At 45.3% G+C, this 18063-nt stretch overlaps 1 protein-coding gene across 2 annotated transcripts in view; it reads left to right on the forward strand.

Annotated features, from left to right (window-relative positions):
- Positions 1 to 18063, forward strand: part of DNAH6 (dynein axonemal heavy chain 6) — a 2458578-nt gene that overhangs the window by 2103069 nt on the left and 337446 nt on the right. For both annotated transcript variants that reach the window (XM_085636629.1, XM_085636630.1), the window contains 2 exons: positions 443 to 633; positions 13663 to 13823. In XM_085636629.1, the coding sequence (XP_085492755.1) occupies positions 443 to 633; positions 13663 to 13823 (352 nt within the window). The remainder of the gene's footprint in view (positions 1 to 442; positions 634 to 13662; positions 13824 to 18063) is intronic.

Genomic DNA, 18063 nt, shown 5'->3' on the forward strand with positions numbered 1-18063 from the left:
TATGGGCAGACTATTTGATATATGCATTATTTGGAAAGGGAGCATAGTTTCATTTAGAAACAATGTTACAAAAGGTATATACCTTAATTTTATCTAAGAATATTTTATTTGTGATGGTAAGTTAGACTGAAGAATGTGAAGTTAGTTAACAGATTGTGCAATGTAAATAGAATCTGATAGAGAGTGGGAGAAAATATGTGAAATTGATCAATATGATGGTGAGAGTCACAAATGGTAGATTGTGAAGAATTGACTGTGAAAGACAAAGGAAAATATGATACAGGGGAATATGATTGAAATGACGGAGGAAGAATGAAAGACAAAGGGAAACAGAAGGTTTGAGATACATTGAGGGGCATACTATAACCATGTTAGGTTGCCAGTTTTCTATATATAGCATGGGGAAATCAATTAATGATTACTATTTTCATTTGTATTTCAGGTTGTTTTTGCTCTTACTGACTTCGTTATTGAGAACCTTGGGAAGCAGTTTATCGAGAACCCACCTGTTGATCTTGCTACTCTATACCATGACATGTCACCTTCCACTCCTCTCGTCTTTGTCTTAAGTACTGGTTCTGATCCAATGGGTGCATTCCAGAGGTTTGCAAAAGAAAAGGGATTTTCCGACAGGTAAAACCAAAGTATTTGTAGGACAATTGTTAAATTATCATTTTCATACCATTTTTTGGGGAGGCTTCTGAGTTATTTTGCACTTCTTTTGGCCTCATTAATAGGTGGCCTATGGCCCACGAGGATAGCAGTAGACCCTTCATTTACTCCCTTGGTAGAGGATTGTCCACCATATTTAGATCTTTCAGAACTAACTTCACTTCAGTGAGGCAAAAATAGAGATCTTAATACGACATGGCCCTGAAGTTAGCACAAGAGCCTCATTGATGTGGCAGGACTCCTGGGAACATCCCTGGGCCCAGTGTAGAAAATGTGTCCTCAGGTCAATAAATGCTCCTCAGTGGTCAAAGGACTGATTTCTAGCTGTCCGTCCTGCAAACAATTCTGGAGTCAAACCCACCGGTGCAATTAACCAGATCCATAATGATTATTGAACTCAAAGGGCTATTGCAACTTGCTGTATGCAGGCTTCCAAAAAAGCAGAAAGATAAGGTACAAAGAATGTTGTCCACAATATCTCCTTTTGGAATGTTGATATAAAACAATTTTTTCAGTGGGTCATTTGACTGAAATCAGGCTGTGATAGATGGTTACTGAATGAAGATGACTAGGCCAGACTTGTACGAATGAAAATATCCAGGTCTCCTCCTGGGTATACCCAACAAAGTGGATATAAATTGGCATCAGCTGACACTGGTGACACTAGGCCTTATCTATGCTTTCATTCAGGAAAGAGGTAATAACCTGGCTGTTTTCTTCCAGTTAGACCCTAGTCTTGACAGATCCCTGGTATTCTCTGCATCTACCCAGCGCCAAGACGCCCATGGGCAAACGCGCGCTCTATAAATTCATAAATGAAATCAATCAAATCATTGTTGCCAAGAGAAACGTAGCGAGTTGGTGGGGGGTGGCAGAAAATACCACTATTAAAATATGGAGGAAGATTATGGACCTCTATATGGCCACCGCACACGTGACCTATACTGCCAGGGTATGCACAAGTAAATTCCACAAAAGATGGGGTCTTTTGAGACTCTACTACAGGCTAGACTTATTAGACAACTTTTCAGACAATACACATCATATAGCCAATTACACTGATGCCATGGAACAAAATATATCTTGAAGGACAAGCTAAACACGTGGTAAAAATCCACTGTATATGTGGATAAGACCATACGCTAGGGCTGTAATAAAAGATAAGTGCTCTGACTTAATAGTTACAATTGGTATAATAACCGTATGGTCCTTCTGAAATGTACCTTATGCGCAACTTGTTACTGTTGTAAATGTTGCTACTGTACTTCTCGCAATATTTAAGATGTGAAGGAAGAAAACCAAACAATAAAAACATCTGTTTAAAAAAAAGAAAATATGCAGGTATCGATCTGTTTCCCCCTGTAGTCACCCAACACTCTCGTAGCTTAGCAGCTGAAGCAGACATGCCATATAACCCCACTACTATTATCCTCAGTAATGTCCCTTATCACAGGTCATAGCACTCGCCTTTCCCCATTCTACAGCTCTTACATTTGCTTCTTCTTCCGATTAGGTAGCTTATGCTATAATGCTCAAGATTTAACATGTGCATGTTGTGCGGTCAACCATTGGCTGCAGATCACCTGCGCAAACTCTGAGTTTCATGTTTGAGGAATAGTCACCTGGCGCATGCATGTATTCTGTGTGATACTGTCAGAACCTAGACCCTGTGGCAAGGTGGAACTGTCGAGCTGGAATGCAAAAGATATTGGATACCATCACCAGTAAGAAGAACCAGAAGATGAGTACGAGGTTTCTACCGCCAATTTGAGTACCTCTGAGGGAGGTAGGCTTTTTAATGCAGGAATCGTTCTTTTCCGTGTGAAAGTTATGTTCACTGGCCCTACGCAAGAGTGCTAGTGTTTTTTGGCTGAGGTGAAAGTACCTGGTCACAAAGGTAGTTTTCTTTTATAGCCGTGATCTTTCATATAGAGTTGTTATCACACTCTAAGGGAAGCGGTGGCAAAAAAACTCGGATTGAGGGTTTGTCAGGCATCAAACCTAGTCTCACTAAGGTATATCTGTTGCACCATCGAGTCAAACCCAGCTCTTCACCTGAGTGCAAAGGCTCCAAGTGAACATTGCACTGTAGGAGCAAGCCAATCTCTCCATGTTGGTGCAGTGTTGAAGGCTCAATGAAGTAAAGCAAGTCTCTCTCTTTGGGATTGGGTGAGGGGACCAGATATTAGTTCTCTCTGATGATTTTGGAGGCACGCTGTAGGGAGTGGAGGTCAGCTCCTCTTTTGTGCAGTCTCTGTCCCAGTCACAGCCTGTCAAAGCAAGCCCATCTCTTGACTTTTCATTCTTCCCTGTGGTTGATCTCCGCTTCCATGCTGTGCCAGTGGCAGTTGAGAGGGAAAGCACCATCCAGTAAGTGAAAAGTCCTGCCACAAGAAAAAGTACAAGATGTCAGCATCCACCAGTGTTCAGGCTCACAATCAATCCTCTCAAAACACAAGACATGCAAAAATAAATTCAACCAATGAGAGAAAGACGGGGAGAGAGAGAAGACAGACAGGCCCATATCAAAATTGTGCCTTTGCACCCCCCACTGCAGCATATTTCATGGGAGCCACATGACATCGAGGCGGAGATGACCCTACCAGGTTCTCTGCTCATCCAGCTCTTGGATGAACAGACGGCAGCACCTCTCTCATTGGTGCATATGCAGAGTCCTCCGGAATTTCTTCCAGCATATGTAACATATCTCTATACACATTCTGTTTGGACTCGCTCCTGGCATTCTCCCCTCAGAAGTTGCGGTCTCTATGGTAGTAATGTCAGACTCACCTTATCCATCAGACCAGAGACGTCTGACCAGAAGTTTCTAAACCACTCCCACCTCTCCTCAATCCTGAGTGCAGACTTTGCCATTGGAAAGACTCATTACTTTCTGAAATGCAAAGGAATATACAGGTAGCACTTTGAGAAAAATTCAGATTTGAATATTTACAAAAAGTGAATTATTTGTTTCATTATACGTATCAGGAAAAGTAGAAAAATTAATACAGAAATAAACCAATTTTTTAATTTAAAGACAATCAAATTAGTTGACACTATTCTGAAAATCATATTGGTAAAAACACGAGTGCTCCAGAAGTGTTCGAGAATTCTTCCATATTAGGCTTTATGTTTCTGTTCATCTGTACAGCCAGCGTCTAAAGTCTACGTGTGAGTGGATTGTCCACCATTAAGCCCTTCAACTCTATTTCTGATGCATGGTGTCACCTGATCTATAGATGACTTTACCACCAACTTGATTTCCAGATGTAACCATTCCATTCCCAGATGGACAAGGATCCTGGATCACTGGTGATGGCGTGGCAAAAAGCATGCACGTATTTTCCTACATTCCTTTCCTGCAAGTCCTCAGATGTGAGGATGCTCTACCACTCTCCACAACTGCTCAACTTCAGTACATAGTTCCTCAGGAACCAGCCTGTATGTACTCACTTTGGCTTCACTGCAGTGAACCTTGATGCAATGAAAATGGGCAAGATATCCTCCAACAGCGCAGAGGGTGAGATTTAGCAATAGTGAACAATCTAACCGGCGTTGCTCTGTGTTTGCTGTTTAGTGGGCAGAGAGTTAAGTGAAAGTAAGGAGATCTGTATTTGCTTTTATCAGTAGTTTGTCCTTTCCATCATATATCCAAAATCTTTGTAATCACCCAACTTTATTCAGTAGCATTATTCCTACTTGAACCATGAATCTCTCCTCTTCAGCTATAATTCACTCATTAAAGCAAAAGGCTATTTCAGAGAGTAAACCGATTTTTTGTTATTATTTCTCAGTAATTCAGGGAAGGGAAGTATAACAAAGTAAGTATAGTTTATGGTCTGATAGATACTTCTAACCACAGATTATTTGCCTTTAGAATATTTCCTAGGTGTCAGCATGGATCCTGAAACTTTTCATAACAGTGCTCCCACGCGCCGCTAGGTCGAGGTTTGCGACTTCTCATAGGGTTCATTCCACCCCAGAAGTGATGCAGAAGGAGATGCATATAATTGCCTCCCCTGCATGATTATGTCAATTCCTTTCTGTCCACTTTTTTAAGCCCAGATCCGGAGCTTCCCTCCCACTGTTGTCGGTCTTTTCAGGTCTTCCAAAACAAAATTCAGTGTTCAAGGGAACATTGTCCCCTACTAAAACTGCAGGCTGAAAACTATGCCATAACTACAGAAAAGGAGATTTTGCCAATGAACTCATACAAGGTATCTCTTTGGTGTCATGCAGTGAGTGTGCACTCACGCACCTCAAGGATAACCGGGACCTCGAATAGAAGTTGTAAGTTGGCGAACACAGGAAGAAGTCACAGCTGTCTTGTAAGGCTTGCTTTCACTTCAAGTTGAGTGCTTGGACTTGCTCCCACTCCTGCGAGAAGTCTGCTTTGCGGTCGAAATCCTTCAGCAATTCAGAGTTCAAGTGAAAACATAAAAAAGTGAAGCAGAACTCAACCCCAGTCTGCCACTCTATCAAAAGAAAAGTCATGAGGATGTAAGGGTACCAATTGATCTCGCTCCCAATCTCAGATTGAGGAGCCAATTCTGGAGTTGATCCTGATGCACAAAACACAACCCATCCCCCCACGGGTCTATACAAATGGCTGAAGGGAGACTGCAAATACAGGCTATAAAGAAGGCATCCCTTTAAAGGACAGTTTCCCCCACCCACCAGCGGTGGCATGCTTCATCATTGGGAATCCTCCTCGATTCATGAAGCTTAGTCTTGATGCGTGCTACAACCCCCTCGCTGCGAGGGAGGAGCTCAGGGATGTTTTCGTCAGAAGGGTTATTACTAAAACACAATGTGAGCTAACCTGGTGTAGTGAGGGGTGCAGTCCAAAAAGTGATGTGATGTTAAAACTAGCTACAGGGTGTACCGCATTATTTTATTCTGGCTACTATGTGCTAGAATTTTTTTTAAAAGAGCATACGACAAAAAACCATTAGATCATGTTGTATTTGTCGATTGACATGTTTCAGCCAATGACCTATGGAGTATTGTGGCTTTCTTCAGGGTCTTAGTTAGCTACTGCTGTTAAAATGATTCAAGTAAAAAGAAAATTCTATTACAGCACCAGTGATCCATATAGAGACGCGAGGTGGATTCACCGGTAGTACCTGCAGGCGTCAGGTATCGTGCCCCACCTGTCCTTAGCATGAAAGCTTAAGTTACAAGCGCATGTCCAACCTCTGTGTTATGATTGACCATCAATGCGTGCTTGCCGGGGGACAGGATTTAAGGTTTTTTGTCGTATGCTCTTGCTTTTAATCCTAGCACATGGTAGCCAGAATAAAATAATTGTGTAAACCCTGTAGCTAGTTTTAACATCACATCACTTTTTGCACTGCACCCCTCACTACACCAGGCGAACTCACATTGGGTTTTAGTAATAACCCTTCTGATAAAAACATCCCTGAGCTCCTCCCTTGCAGAGAGAGGGTTGTAGCCTGCATCATGACTAGGCTTCATGATGTGAGGAGGATTCCCAATGATGAAGCATGTCACCTCTGGTGGGTGATGGAAACCGTCCTTTAAAGGTATGCCTTCTTTATGGCCAGAATTTGGCATCTCCCAGCCAATTTGGATAGACCCGAAGGTGTTTTGTGTTACTGTAATTGGGGAGTGTACCCTCGCTGGTCTTTAAATCTCCTCTTGCCCTCTTCGTGTGTCTAAGTTGATCTTGATGCACCGGAGTTAACCGGGCCATCAGCAATGCCGGAGCAGGTCGGGGGCATTTAAGGAAGCAATGCTGTTTATCTTTGACACTTTTTGTGCTCCCTCTGTCATGCCTTTGGGTCTCAAGGATCCGCAGGGGCCATCAGTCGGATTACTACAAGAAGATTTATCCTCAGCGGGTTCAGGACCAAGTCTGTGACAGACTTCTACACCAGCTCTTAGATCCACGTTGGTCACTCCTTCGTCGATGCTGGTACCACCGCCGATGTTGGATGAGATTCTGGTATTGACGTTAATGTCTGACCCCAAACCAGTTTTGACTCAAGCCAACCAAAGTTACACTTGGATTCCTCTACACCGCAGCCTGTCTCCACAATATCTGAGTCTGATCTTATGCTTCCACTACTTCAGAGGTACCTACAGGGTGGCTATTTTCTTTTTGGTTCCAAATCTCACCAAAAGTTGCCACCACTCCGAGATGACAATAGTGGGGATGGGGATGAGATGATTTCAGCCCCTCTTCCCCCCTGCATTATGATCCCAATTTTTACATGGACTTACAGGAGGCCAGTGGGCTTGATACTGCCCCTGATAAATGAACACATCTCTATATAAACATTGATACCAGATCCCTAGCATTCAGTTTTCACTTCTAACAAGTGTGTTGTTCACTTCAAAAGTTCTAATTTGATGTTGATCAATAAGTTCATAATTCATTGAACTCAGTTCCCACAAAAATGCAAATGGTGAAAAGAATATCTGCTGGCATTAATGCAGTGAAGAAAAAGCCAACACTTGTTTTGTGGTTGCTGCTATACCGCTTTTTAAAGACTGTAAATTCATATTGTACATAGGAGCCAAGAAACAAAAAACATAGAATGGAGCAAAGAAGAAAATGGAAAAGACGAGAGAAAAAATAAATTGTATTACTTTTATTACCTTATTATTCTGAACACCATATCATGATGTCTATAAGCCAGCCTCTTCCATTACCACCAGCTTAGACTGCCTTTTTTTCTGGACAGACTGGTGCTGAGAACAGAGTTGGCCTTTTTGCTGAAAGTTGTGATTCCTTTCTATGTAGGCAATTTATCAAGCTTCAAGCGTACTTTGCCCGCCTCACCCCGTCGAAGGGGGAGAAACATCTCCATTGGTTGGACCCCAAAGAGCTTTAAGCTTTTACAATGGTCGGTCCAAGAACCATCTGGTGGACAATCAGTTTTTTATGGGGTTCTCTGGAGCATGGAAAGAAAATTATGTGCAGAAAGAGCTGCTTAGTATTGGCCAAAGAACAGCATTCAGGTGGTCTGAGCCCATTCTACCAGGGCCTAGGTTGCCACCCCTTTAAGAAGACAGTAGTTTCTGCTCTTCCGCTATAGAAATTAGACTTCTGCAATGGTCTTTATCTTTACATGCAGAAGCAATATTTGAATAAACTGCAAGTCCTTCAGAACGTCCTTCAGTGACTGCTTACCAAAATCCTTAAATTTTACTCAGCCAGACAAGCTCGTCAAAGTCTACACTGGCTCCCCATTAGACACCTCACTAAATTCAAAGCCTTGTGCACTACCTATAAAGCTATACAAGGAGAAGGACCTCCTAAATATCAGAACCATGCCTAGCTTATTAGCTTTTAGAAAGGTTCTCAAAAAATGGCTCTTTGTCTAATCTTTATGTTGATCCTTGCCTATACTTTCAGAGCTAGCACCTTGACACCTCCGGGTATTTGTGTGCTTAAAATTTTTTTTAACCTAGCATAACTGTGGTTGCACTCAGAGTGTCTGTCCTTGTCATCTGTTAGGCTGTGATGTGGGCGTTGTGCATGCATTCACAACACACTATCACCTTTACAGACAGGTCTGACGGAAAAGGCCTTTTGTTCATTCGGTGACGCAAGATTTTCTGGTCTGAGCCCAAGCTACTGACCCTCCACCTTCAGGAGGTACTGCTTCGGTATCTATTTATTTTGAAGGTTTAATATAGCGCGAACAAGACTCTTGCGAGTATCAGAGCGCTTTACAGGTTATAAGAAGGCAAAATATAGTATACAAAAACACAATCAATAAAAAACAAATACAATGAGTAGACATAGAGTTCAAGTGTATTTAGCCATGAGGATAGCTTTCACTTCTCTTTTGAAGGAGGAGGTGGAGGGGTTCATTCTTGTTTCACTGGGCAAAGCGTTCCATATCTTCGGAGCCATACCAGAGAAGGAACGGTTATAAGTTTTTTTCTTGGCAAATCGTTGAGGTTGTAGGAGAAGGGTCTGGGCGCCCCTAGAGGCTCTGTTGCCCGCAGAGAGAACCAGTTTCTGTGCTAGGTACTGTGGGGTCTTGTAGTAGAGGGCCTTGTGCGTCAAGCAGCCGATATTTAGGTGAATTCCGACTTCAAACGGAAGCCAGTTGATGGCTCTCATGTCAGGGGAAATGTGAGCATTTCTCTTAGATTCTGTGATGAGTCTCGCGGCTGAATTGATCGTGGCTCTTAGCGGTGCTGTTGATGATCTTGGGAGGCTGCATAGGGTTACTGCTCCATATTCCACTCGGGGGATTACTAGGGCTTGCACTGCTTGTTTGAAATCGTGTGCAGGCAGAAAGGGTTTCAATTTTCGCAGGGTCTTTAGTTGGAAGTTAGCTCCTTTAGTTGAGGCGCTAATGTGTTTCTGCATCTTTAAGTTACTGTCTAGAGTTATCCCAAGAGATTTCGCTGAGTCGACGATGAGCAGTTGTCCATTGAGAGCTGTTAGGTGCTTCATCCAGTCCAGGATAGTGTGAGTTTTGTTTGGGGGAGCGATTAAAAGGAATTCCGTTTTGAGGGAATTAAGTTTCAGATGGTTTTCTGCCAACCACGTTTGGATTTTTTGTAGTGTGGTGTTGAGCGATTTGATGTCCTCTAGTGAGTGTATCTTGATGTATATTTGGGTGTCGTCTGCATACATGTGGAAGTGTACCTTGGTGAGGCTGAGAAGATCAGTAAGAGGTTCCATGAAAAGGTTGAACAAGGTGGGTGAGAGGGAGGAGCCTTGTGGGACTCCTAATGTGACTGGCATGGGGTTGGACAGGGATTGGTTGACCGTGAATCTTTGGGATCTATTTTGGAGGAAGGAGGCGTACCAGTTAAATACTTTTCCAGATATTCCCATTCTGTGTTTCAAGAGATCAAGTAGGTTGTCGTGTTTGACGGTGTCAAAAGCTGATGACAGGTCGAGTAGGATTAGTAGACAAGCTTCATTTTGGTCTAGGATTTTGAGCACGTCGTCTACTACATGTGTCATGGCTGATTCGGTGCTGTGACCTGCTCTGAAGCCTGATTGAAATTGGTTCAACAAGTTGTATCGATCAATGAGACTGTTCAGCTGTATGTTAACACATTTTTCCAGGAGTTTGGCTAACATAGGGATATTAGATATCGGACGATAGTTGTTGGGGTCCGAGGGGTCCGCCGTGGTTTTCTTAAGGATAGGTGAGACCTGCCCAGTTTTCAGGATGTCAGGGATGGTGCCTTGAAGAGGGAAGTGTTAATGATCTTGGTCCAGCTGGGTAGTAGGAGAGGAATGAAGTCTTTTAGGTAGTTCGCAGGGAGCGGGTCAGTGAAGTGATTGGAAGGCTTCAGTGTGTTAAGTGTTTTTAATATGGTGTCTTCAGAGTAAATGTCAAAATGGGACCAAGTTGCATTGTTTTTTAGTTTAAATAATGGGCGGATATTAGCAAGGGCACCATCCAGGGGGAGTGAGGGGCTCTTAGTCAAATTTAATATGGATTTATGGTCCTTGAGTAGGTCGGATTTAATGGATTCTGTCTTAGAGGCGAAGAAGGAAGCAAACTCCTCACAGTTGGGTAGAGAGAGTGGGCTGGCGTTGGGGGCAATAGGTAGGCTTTTAGTTTGGGTTTTGATAAGGTCGAAAAGCTTTTTAGGGCGGTTCTTGGCAAGGTCTAGTTGAGACCTGAAGAAATCTGTTTTGGATTTTCTGATCTTTCTAAAATAGGCATTTCTGGATGTTCTTGGAGTTTGGAGGAGGTCAGTTGAGGGTGTATCTCTCCAGCGGCGTTCAATTATTCTAAGCGAGCGTCTGTCATTATTTAGTCTCCCATCGTACCATGGTTTAGAGTCTTTTGAGGAAGTTCTTTTCAGTTGCAATGGGGCCATTTTGTCAAGCAGGTTGTTCATGGAGTGAAAGTAGTTATTTGTCAGCCCCTGTACATCAGTCATGTCTTCCGGGGGACGGAGAGGGTTTGCGTTAGCTAAGGATGAGAGGTCAGATCCAAAGTTTTTCAGGTTTCTCTTCCAGATCTTAGTTCTCAGGGGTTGTGTCGGGAGTCGTTTAAAGGATTCAAGGATTTGGAAAGTAATGATATGATGGTCAGACCAGTCGCATGGGAGTATCGAGTCTAGCTGTGTGGAGTCCGCTTTGGAGATAATTAGGTCGAGCGTTGCACCCTTGTCGTGTGTAGGGCTGTTGCAAATTTGAATGTAATTGAGGTCTGTGAGGAAGGCTTTGAGGCTGTTATCCCCAGGGTCGTTCTGGTCGTCCCAGTGAAGGTTAAAGTCCCCTAAAAAATGTGCTTAATATGTTGATTGTCATTTGAAGCTAATATGTCCATGAAGTGTTCTATGAAAGTGAGGTTATCTCCCGGAGGATGGTAGAAGGTGTGGAGAGAGCAGATTTGTTTGTTGTTGTTGGCGATGTTTAAGCATAGGTATTCGCAAGATGATATAGCAGGGGCATTGGAATTGGTCACAGTTAGGCTGATCTGGTGTATGCAGGCTATCCCACCACCTGGCCTGTCAGTTCTGTCAAGTCTGGTGATGTCATAGTTAGGAGGTAACAAGATGTCCAGGATGGGAGTAGAAGTTTCATTTAGCCATGTTTCTGTCAGGATCATAATATCTGGTTCGTTCGTGATAAGTAAGTTGGCAATATCAGCTGCATGTCTGGAGGCGGACCTGCCGTTGAGGAGAATACATCTTAGACGTGGCTGGGTGATTACAGTGGTAGGTTCAACTGTGTTGGGGATTCTAGTGAGGTTATTTTTAACAATGCCTCTGGAATTGAGTCTAGGGGCTCTGTGTGTGTTGATCGGAATGGAATGAATTCGGGAGTCAGATTGCGGGCTAACTGGAAGTCTCGTGACGAGAAGAGGGTAAGGTAGTTCGTAGGATTGGAGGAGGGCCATTAGGTCTAAGTCAGATAGAGGGTTTAACCCTCTGATAGGGCGGGATGTGGCATTAGGGTGTGGGACTGTGCTCCAACGTGGAGATCCATGTGTTAAGGAGTTTGCAGGACGATGTTGGATGCGGTTAAATATCTTAGGGTGTGGGGACGGACTGTATTTTTGTTTAGTACAAGTGGACTTGGTTTGTTGTAAGATAAGGTCTTGAAGGGCTCGGATGTCTGATTTGACTTGTTGAAGGGTTGATAATATCAGGTCAAGTCTGTTTTCAGGCGAGATAGATTCGTTATTGGATGGGTGGACAGAGGGAGTGTACTGTGAAGTAGTTTCGTTAGAAATGGCTGTGTCAAGAGCCATGAGGGTAAGTGTAGGGTTGATGGGTCCATGGGAGGAGCTGTAAGAAGAAGTGGAGCGGGGGGGTGAGATATGGAGAGCCAGGTTAGTGGTTCAGGGGGTGTGCGGGGAGTCCGTACTGGGATCCAAGTGAGTGAGAATGGGGCTGATAAGCTGATGAGAGGCGCAGGGAGTAGAGGTGAGGGGTAGGGTGATCTATGGAAAGCGGGAGGAGTGGTTTGTGGGGTGTCAGTGCTGTGGTCTGAGGGGGTATAGTTGGGGTTGTTGCGTTGAAGTGAGGTGTTAGGCGTAGTTGGGGGAGGGGGTGAGAAAGTGCAGAGTGTGGGGGGATGGGGAGTGAATTGGCGATGTTATGAAGTGAGGTGGTTGTAAGGTGGAAAGTGTTGTTGGGTGGGTTATCGTTGGGGTCTAAAGATAAATTGTGGTGGGTAGGGTCATCCGGGAGTTCTGATTTACTACAGTTGTGGGATGGGAATTGTAGGAGTCCCGGTGAGTGGAAGGGGAGGAGGGGAGAGTAAGGGTGACTCTATCCTTAATGAGCAGAAAAATATGATCGATCAGATTAAGGTTGTGGTTGGAGGATTGGATTAGGATGATACCATTATGATAGATAGTGACGGTGGCAGCAGCATTAAAGAATAAGGAGGGAAGGATAGATAGGGTGAAACCGTGCGCTGTTTTCTTTAAGTTAGAGACCTTAAAGAGAGCGATAAAGGCTTTTCTCCATTGAGCTCTTCTTTTAGTGTAGAATATGATATCGTTCTTAATGAGCCCCTTGTTCATTGAGAAGTAGGGGTCAGAGATAGGGGTTTCCGGGTGAGATTTTAATAGGTTGTATTTGAAGCCTTTGGCTGCTTTTTTAGTGAGGTTAGGAGGGTATGTGATGGAGTAGGTGCATTTCCCGGTGCGCTCCATAGTGTGGGTGTCACTAGATTATTGAGGGGTAAACCAATGGGTAGAAGTCTAAGCAAGATGTTGCCCTTAAGGGGATAGTTACTCAGGGTTAGGCGAGAGGTTGATCTTAGGGGGACAGGGAAGTGAGGGATGCTGCCTTTACGGGGGGCGGGTAACGAGGCTGAGAGAGAAGCTGCGCTAGGCGAGGGGAAGGAATAGGGTTTAGGTAGATGTGGAATAGATGTAAATTAGATCAGGATGGCTATAATGATCAATGGCTAGCGAAGAGCTAGTGATGTAGTCCTTTGTTTTATTTCAGGATAAAGATTCTCAGAATGGCAGTTCTTTTTATATGTTAATTAGTGAGGTCCAGGATGGCTGTATAGTTAGATCTATTCTGAAAGGTGAGGAATCTGCAGTTAGAATTATCCATCAGAAGACCAGGTTACTTACCTTAGATAACTCTTGTTTTGGTAGATACTCTAACCGCAGACTCCCTCACTGCCCCCCCACATATGCATTCTGTAGAGTGGTGTCTTTTTACCATCTAAAAAATACTCAAATTAGAGATCTTCATTCTGGTACTGACAGTTATTTTGTATTCTGTGTCTGTAGGCACAGAAACAGTCATGCAAGAAAGTGATATCAGCACATAGGGGTGCTGCTTATGGATGCGGCTCTGCTCTGTCACTTCTGGGATGGAACAAAGCCTACATGGAGATGCACAGCGCCACCTAGTTAAGCACAGGAGCACTGCACCTGAGGAGTATTGTGAAAGTAAGGAATCTGCAGTTAAAGTATCCACCAGAAAGAGTTTTACCAAAGGTAAGTAATATGATCATCAGTAACTTGAAATGCAACCAACACTATTGTTTGTGTTTTTCAGAGTACAATCAATTTCACTGGGGCAGGGTCAAGGCCCTATTGCAGAAAAGTTGATTAAAGATGCCCTGAAATCTGGAAATTGGGTGTTTCTGCAAAACTGTCACTTAGCAGTATCGTGGATGTTGCCTATGGAGGAACTCATAAAGACATTTACGGAGCCAAGTATGTATTGCTGTATTCATTTTAAACTGAAGCATTATGTCACAAACATACCACCACAGGCTGTAATAAAACACTAAAATGTAATGTTGTGTAATAAGACAGAATTCCAGGGTATGTTTGACTTATCCTCATTATATGCTGTGTGATTGTGTGGTGCTTTATCAGGGTTTGGTCAGTTGTTTATATGATTTGTAGTTTGGAATATACCTCTAAGTTTTGTGGTACAATTTGTATGATTTAAGGCACCTTGTTTAAAACACTAAATATATTCAAATAAAGTATAAGTAGGAAAAAACACTGAAAAACCTGCTCTATATGAACTGCCATTTGCTGAACGGGTACACTGACGTTCAGCACTGAGCTGCTTGTAACTCAACTCAAAAGGTTTCCGGGTCGAGACCCTCCTTTATAAACATACCAGGAGGGAGAGGAGTTTAAACATTTTCAGTTTTAGGAACGCTGTGCTTGCCTGTCCTTGGGGTACGAATACATGTGATGGTGTGAGGAAATAGCGGGCCTGGAATCATATTCTTCTCCTATTGCGAGCCTGTCCCACCACAGGGAAACGATTGTTAGTGCTGATAGAGCGACTCTGTCAACAGGTATGATCTTCAGACGATGCCGTGAGGTTCCGGCAGCCGCTGTTGGCATCTAGCAGAAATGACATCTCGTGCGGGATGGACGAGAAGGCAGTTTAAGTAGATTAACCTGCAGCTCTCTGAAGCAAGCCGGTATTGTATTGAGACGCTGTTAGGCACCTTTACACGTGGCTGTCCAAATCCAATTGCTTTCTTTTGCTTGCATGATCAAAATATTCAAAAAGAAAGAGTTTACAATCGCAAGGTATGTCAGTCAAGCTGTCTGTGTTTGCTGCGCCTCCTGGAGTTTTTGTAGCAGTCCTTAATGAGCTCTTATGCAGTGGCATAACACAGGCCCCCGCAGCCCCCAAGGTCCAGGGGGCCCCCTCAGTGTAATGTTGGTAAATGAGCACTCGGAACAAGTGTTATCTTTCCGCTATGTTTATTGGCACAACAGTGAGCAGTTACACCTAGGAGCGCCGGCCACCTCTTTCTCTCCGCTCGCTGCCCTGCACCCCTCTCCTCACGCTCCGCGCTTACTCCTGCGCGCGCATCCTAGCGTCAACCTGCGTACCCGCGTCACGTCACGTGACGCGCTAACAACTAGACCGCTACATATCTCCCCCTTTTACCGACCCAACAATAAGTCACTTACAGTTCGCAGTCCAGTTCAAAGTCTTGGAACCTGGAAGGCCTTACTACTTGTCTTCCGCTCCTGGTCACCTTACCGCTTGACCCTCGAGCCCCTTGGCTCTGTGTTTCCTCACGTTCTGTCCCTTCGGCCATCGCTCCCCCACTGTTCCGATTACCTCCCAGCCTGTCCATCTCTGCCACTGGGGTCTCACCCCCTTGCTCTCCTCCTTGCTCCTCTCCTGTGCCTGCTTCTTCCCTTTCTTCACTTCCGCTCGCCTTATTCTCTCCATCCGCGTCTCCCGTGCCTTCGCCTTCCGTCTCCCACTGTTCCCATCTCAATATTTTGTTGCACCGGGCCATGCGGTCCTGCGACCACACGTTCCCGTCGCTGAGCAGAGCCGCTCTGTCATACACTTCCTTGACCTGCATGGGCTTGCTGTACTTGCTGTCTCCTTTCCTTTGTAGGGTAGCCAACTTTACTCTCACCCATTCTCCTCTCACTAACCGAGTGTCCTTCACACTCCTCCTCTTGTTGTAGTTGTTGGTGTAGATGGCTTGAGCCCTCTCCATATTTGCTCTCACGACTGCCGGAGACCATTCACTGGTCACTACCTTCTCCTTCCAGATTCTGTTGTCGTGCGTGAAAGGTTCACGTCCTCTCAATATTTGGAACGGGCTGTACCCTGTGCTTGTGGGCGTTATCCTGTAGGCCCATACCATATTCTCCACCGCCTTCTTCCAGTCTTTGTTGCAGGTGATGGCTGCTTGAATGGCCCCCATCACCACTCTGTTAAATCGTTCCACCAGACCGTTACCTGCCGGATGGTATATGGCCGTGTGCTTTACCTCGATGCCGTTCCTCCCCATGAACTGTTTCCATTTTTCTGATGTGAATTGTGGCCCGTTGTCGCTTAAGATGGACTTGGGAATTCCCTCTCGGGTGAATGTTTCCGATAGGAACTCCAGGATGTTCTCCGTGTCCATCGTTTCGCTCACTTTTATCTCTGGCCACTTGGAATAACGGTCGATGAGGACACACACATATTTTTGTACGCTCTGGTCATCCAGCACCGGCCCTAAAATGTCTATGGACAACTCTTCCCATGGGTTGGCGGGCGTGTCGAATTTCCCCAGAGCCGGGCGTAATGGCCTCAACGTTTTGTCCGCCCCTTGGCATTGGGGGCACTCCCTGACATGTCTCTCTGCTCTCATGTCCATGCCTGGCCACCAGTAATTCTGTTTCGATCTAGCTTTGAGTTTCCCAATACCCAGGTGGCCTTCATGCAATAGGTCCAGTAGTTTGTTGATGAGATTCGTGGGGGGGATTACTCTGTCTCCCCGGTATATGAATATGCCCTCATCTCCCCCGGTCAATTCTTCTCTTACTTCATAAAAAGGTTTGAGGTTGGGTTTCACCTTTTTCTTGTCAGGCCACCCTTGGGTGATGTGGGCTTTTATCTCCATCAGGTCCGCATCTTCGTCATACGCGGCTGTCCACTCCTGTCTGCTGATGATCTTCTCTTGATCCTCAATGAGAGCCACCATCTCTCCTCTGTCCGCGGGGTCTTCTTCTCCCGGCTCCATGGCCGCCGCTCGGCTCAGGTAGTCTGCCACTCGGTTCTTGTTTCCCGGGATGTACTCTACATCATATCTGTAGTCCAACAATTTTAGGGACATTTTCGATATCCTGGGTGTGGCGCTGGCGTGACCACACGACGTCAGAACCTTCACTAACGGCTTGTGGTCCGTTTTGAGCAGGAATCGGGTACCCCATAGGAATTGCCGGAATCTCGTCATGGCCCACACTACCGCTAACATCTCCTTCTCAATGACGCTGTACTTGCCTTCTGTCTCCGTCAGTGCTCTGGAGGCGAAGCTTATCGTCTCCACTTCTCCACTTCCTCGGTCTTGCATGAGTACAGCGCCCAACCCCTTGTCGCTGGCGTCCGTGATGAGTATGGTGGCGCCTTGCGGGTCGTAACCCTTGAGAGGCATCGCTTCTAGGATCCCTTTTTTGATGACTTCAAATTCCGCCTGGGCTTCCGGTGTCCATTGGAACACCGTGCTTTCTCTGGTTAGCCTCCTCAAGTTATAGGTCTTGGATGCGAATTGTACCACGAATTTACTGTAGTACTCCGCCATCCCCAGGAAGGACCTGACCTCCTCCTTGTTCTTGGGGGCCGGAGCTTCAACGATGGCCTTCACGTTTTCCATCTTGGGGGTGACCCCTTGTTGCCCTATTTCGTGGCCTAAATAGGTCACCGATTGCATTCCCAACCGGCATTTCGACCATTCCGCCGTGAGACCTTTAGCTTCCAGCGTCCGTAACACCTTTTCCAGAGTCCGGTCATGGTCCCTCCTATCTCTGCCCATCACCAGTATATCGTCCTGGAAGTACTGCACGTCCTTGCAGTCTCTGAACAGCTGGTGCATCATCTTCTGGAAAACGGCCGCCGCCGAGGCCAACCCGAACGGCATGCGACAGAATCTGTAGCACCCAAACGGGGTAATGAACGATGTGAGACTTTTGCTGTCCGGGTGTAGGGCTACCTGGTGGTAAGCCGATGTAAGGTCGATGGTGGAGTACCACTGGACTCCTCTGGTTCGTGCCAGCATCTCCTCTATCTTGGGAAGGGGAAATTTCTCCACCACTATGTTCTTATTGAGTTCTCTCAAGTCTACGCAAAGCCTGACCTTCCCGTTGGGTTTCATCACGACCACCAAAGGCGCCAACCATTCGGCACAGGTTATGGGTTCTATGATGCCCTTCTTCTCCAGGTCTTGGAGTTCCGTCTGGACAGCTTCCCTTACTGCAATGGGCACATTCCTTACTTTGTGTGCTACTGGTGTGGCTCCTTCCTTCAGCACTATTTTGTGTTGAAATTTCTCCATTTTTCCTACTGCACCCCCAAACACTCTCGGGTAGTTTTCCTTCCATCTGTCTGTGTCCAGCCATTCCACCTGGTCTGTGAGCAGGATCTGTTCCTTCCCCCCTGGGTCGAGTTTTATGCCCAGGTCGCCCTGGTCCA

This window comes from Triturus cristatus, chromosome 2_1, assembly GCF_964204655.1.
Source record: "Triturus cristatus chromosome 2_1, aTriCri1.1, whole genome shotgun sequence".
In the NCBI taxonomy this organism is placed as follows: domain Eukaryota; kingdom Metazoa; phylum Chordata; class Amphibia; order Caudata; family Salamandridae; genus Triturus; species Triturus cristatus.